This window comes from Watersipora subatra, chromosome 7 (genome assembly GCF_963576615.1).
Source record: "Watersipora subatra chromosome 7, tzWatSuba1.1, whole genome shotgun sequence".
NCBI lineage: Eukaryota > Metazoa > Bryozoa > Gymnolaemata > Cheilostomatida > Watersiporidae > Watersipora > Watersipora subatra.
Genome location: NC_088714.1, coordinates 22,152,898 through 22,154,961, shown reverse-complemented (window position 1 = coordinate 22,154,961; position 2,064 = coordinate 22,152,898). Strand labels below are relative to the sequence as shown.

The 2,064-nt window shown below is 39.4% G+C and overlaps 1 protein-coding gene across 1 annotated transcript; it reads right to left on the bottom strand.

The window, feature by feature from the left end:
* Positions 1 to 670: 670 nt before the first annotated feature.
* Positions 671 to 1,681, bottom strand: LOC137400549 (octapeptide-repeat protein T2-like). Its single transcript, XM_068086874.1, has 2 exons — positions 1,673 to 1,681; positions 671 to 1,114 (listed from the first exon to the last, which is right to left on the bottom strand). Exons 1-2 carry the CDS (start codon positions 1,679 to 1,681, stop codon positions 671 to 673), a joined length of 453 nt encoding a protein of 150 aa, XP_067942975.1.
* Positions 1,682 to 2,064: the final 383 nt, after the last annotated feature.

The following is a 2,064-nucleotide window of genomic DNA, read 5'->3' as shown; positions in this document are numbered from 1 at the left end:
GTGGTGCAAACACCCCTTCCCCCCTCATGACTGCGTGTCCTAATGCTCATCTACAACTTGGTGTTATTCTTTGAACTACCAGGATCTGTTTCCCAACCTGAGCAGATTAAAGAAAGCTATAACTACAATTTGTAAACTTTGTTTGACTTAGAATCAGACAATTAAATATATGCTAAACATGAGCACATGACAGTTTACAAGAAACTAAATTTATCTGCTAATTGCGCTTTGAGATAAGAAACAGATATTGTGAAGCATTCTATGAGACAGTCAGTTTACTAAAAGCACATGTCTCTCTTCCTCTCTTTCTCTCTCTCATCCCTCTCTCCTTCTCTTCTTCTCTCCTTTTCTCTTTCTCTCCTTCTCCCCCTTTTCAGTTTGCTGAAAGCAGATCTCTTTCCCTCTTTTTCTCTTTCTTTTTCTCCGTCTCTCTCTCTCCCCCTCTTTTCGTCTCCCTTCTCCCCTCTCCTCCTTACCTCTTCGCTCCCTCTCTTTTTTCCCTCTCTCTTTTTCTCCCCATTTCCCCATCTTCTCATTCTCCCTCTTTTTCTTTCCCTCTTCTCCTCCTCCCTCTCCTCTTTCCCTCTTTTCCCATCATCCCATCTACCTATTTCTCTCTCTCTTCTTCTCTCCCTCTTCCCCTTTTTTCTCTCCTCCTTCCCCTCTCTCCCTATCTCTTTCGCCCCTCTCTCTCTCCCACTCTCTTGCTTCCCCTCTCTCTTTCTTCTCTCCCCTTCTCCTCCTTTAACCCTCTCCCCATATCCTTCTCTCTCACTTTCTTCTTTTCTCCCTCTTTCCCTCGTTCTTTTTTCCCTATCTCCCTGTCTTGCTTTCTCTCTCCTCTATCCCTCCTGATCTTCTTCTCCCCTTTTCTCCTTCCCCCCTCTTCCTTTCCTCCCCTCTCACCCACTCTCTCAATCTCCTGTTTACCTCCTCTCCTCCTCCATCTCACTCTCTCGATCTCTTTCTCTTTTCCCTCTTCCTTTTTTCTTCTCTCTCCCTTTCCCTCTCTCTCTCTCTCTCTCTCTCTCTCTCTCTTTATCTCTATCTCTATCCCTCTATCTCTCTCTCTCTCTTTCTCTCTTGCTTTTTCTCTCTGCCTCTGTCTCTTTCTCTACCACTTTCATTCTGCAAATAATGACATGGGAGTTCAAAAACTGATGCTTAGCTAATCAACCAGCGACGTCTTTTTCTAAAAGTTATGGCAGTGTGAAATCAAAATACTATTGCTCACTGTACTTACTGTGGAGTGTTAAGGCACCAGAGAAAAAATAGTTATCAAAAAGCTTTCGAAGAGTCATGGCTGCGACCAAAACATTGATGCCAGAGCATGACGTTGTCAGCCCAAGTGATAAGCCTTTTCTTTTATCAAAATAAGGCGCAGAGGCTGTGTATACTATGAGCAGCACCATACCATTTCCAATACCTGAAACAAAACACACTTCATCCAGAATTTACTAAATTAGACTGTCAGATGCAAAATAAAAATTATCAATGAAAGGTTTTCTATTAAGTGTTCATTGAATCGTATTTTGCTTATGTCTAAAGTAGGATAATCTACAACTATATAATTTCATTTCTCACAGCATATTTATTGGGCATTTTTCGACTCCCTTACAGTATTGCAGCATGTTTATATGTTGGTATATATGCATGTACGTCTGCTTTTTACCTGTCTCATGGTTTTCCGTTATACAATAGCCGAATGCATTTTTTACATATGCAATGTTTGTGAACGGTTAAAACTTAGCTTTGCTTGTTCTATAAGTTTATACTTATATATAGATAAAAAGCACTTTTTGACAAAAATCTGGTGATCTTTTTTATGACCACAGTTTTACTAAAGTGCATAACTGTATAATCAATAATACTTTGAGATTTGATAAATCCATGAATTTTTCATTTGCTCCAGTCACAAAATAAAAAGCTTGCCAGAGCAAATTATTAAGTGTACAAACAAAAAAAATTTTTGAAGAAATATTCTATTGAAAGACTGCGGGTAAATACCAACAACCAGTTTCTAGACTACACTGCAAAATTCTTTGAAAAATACAACTTTACTTG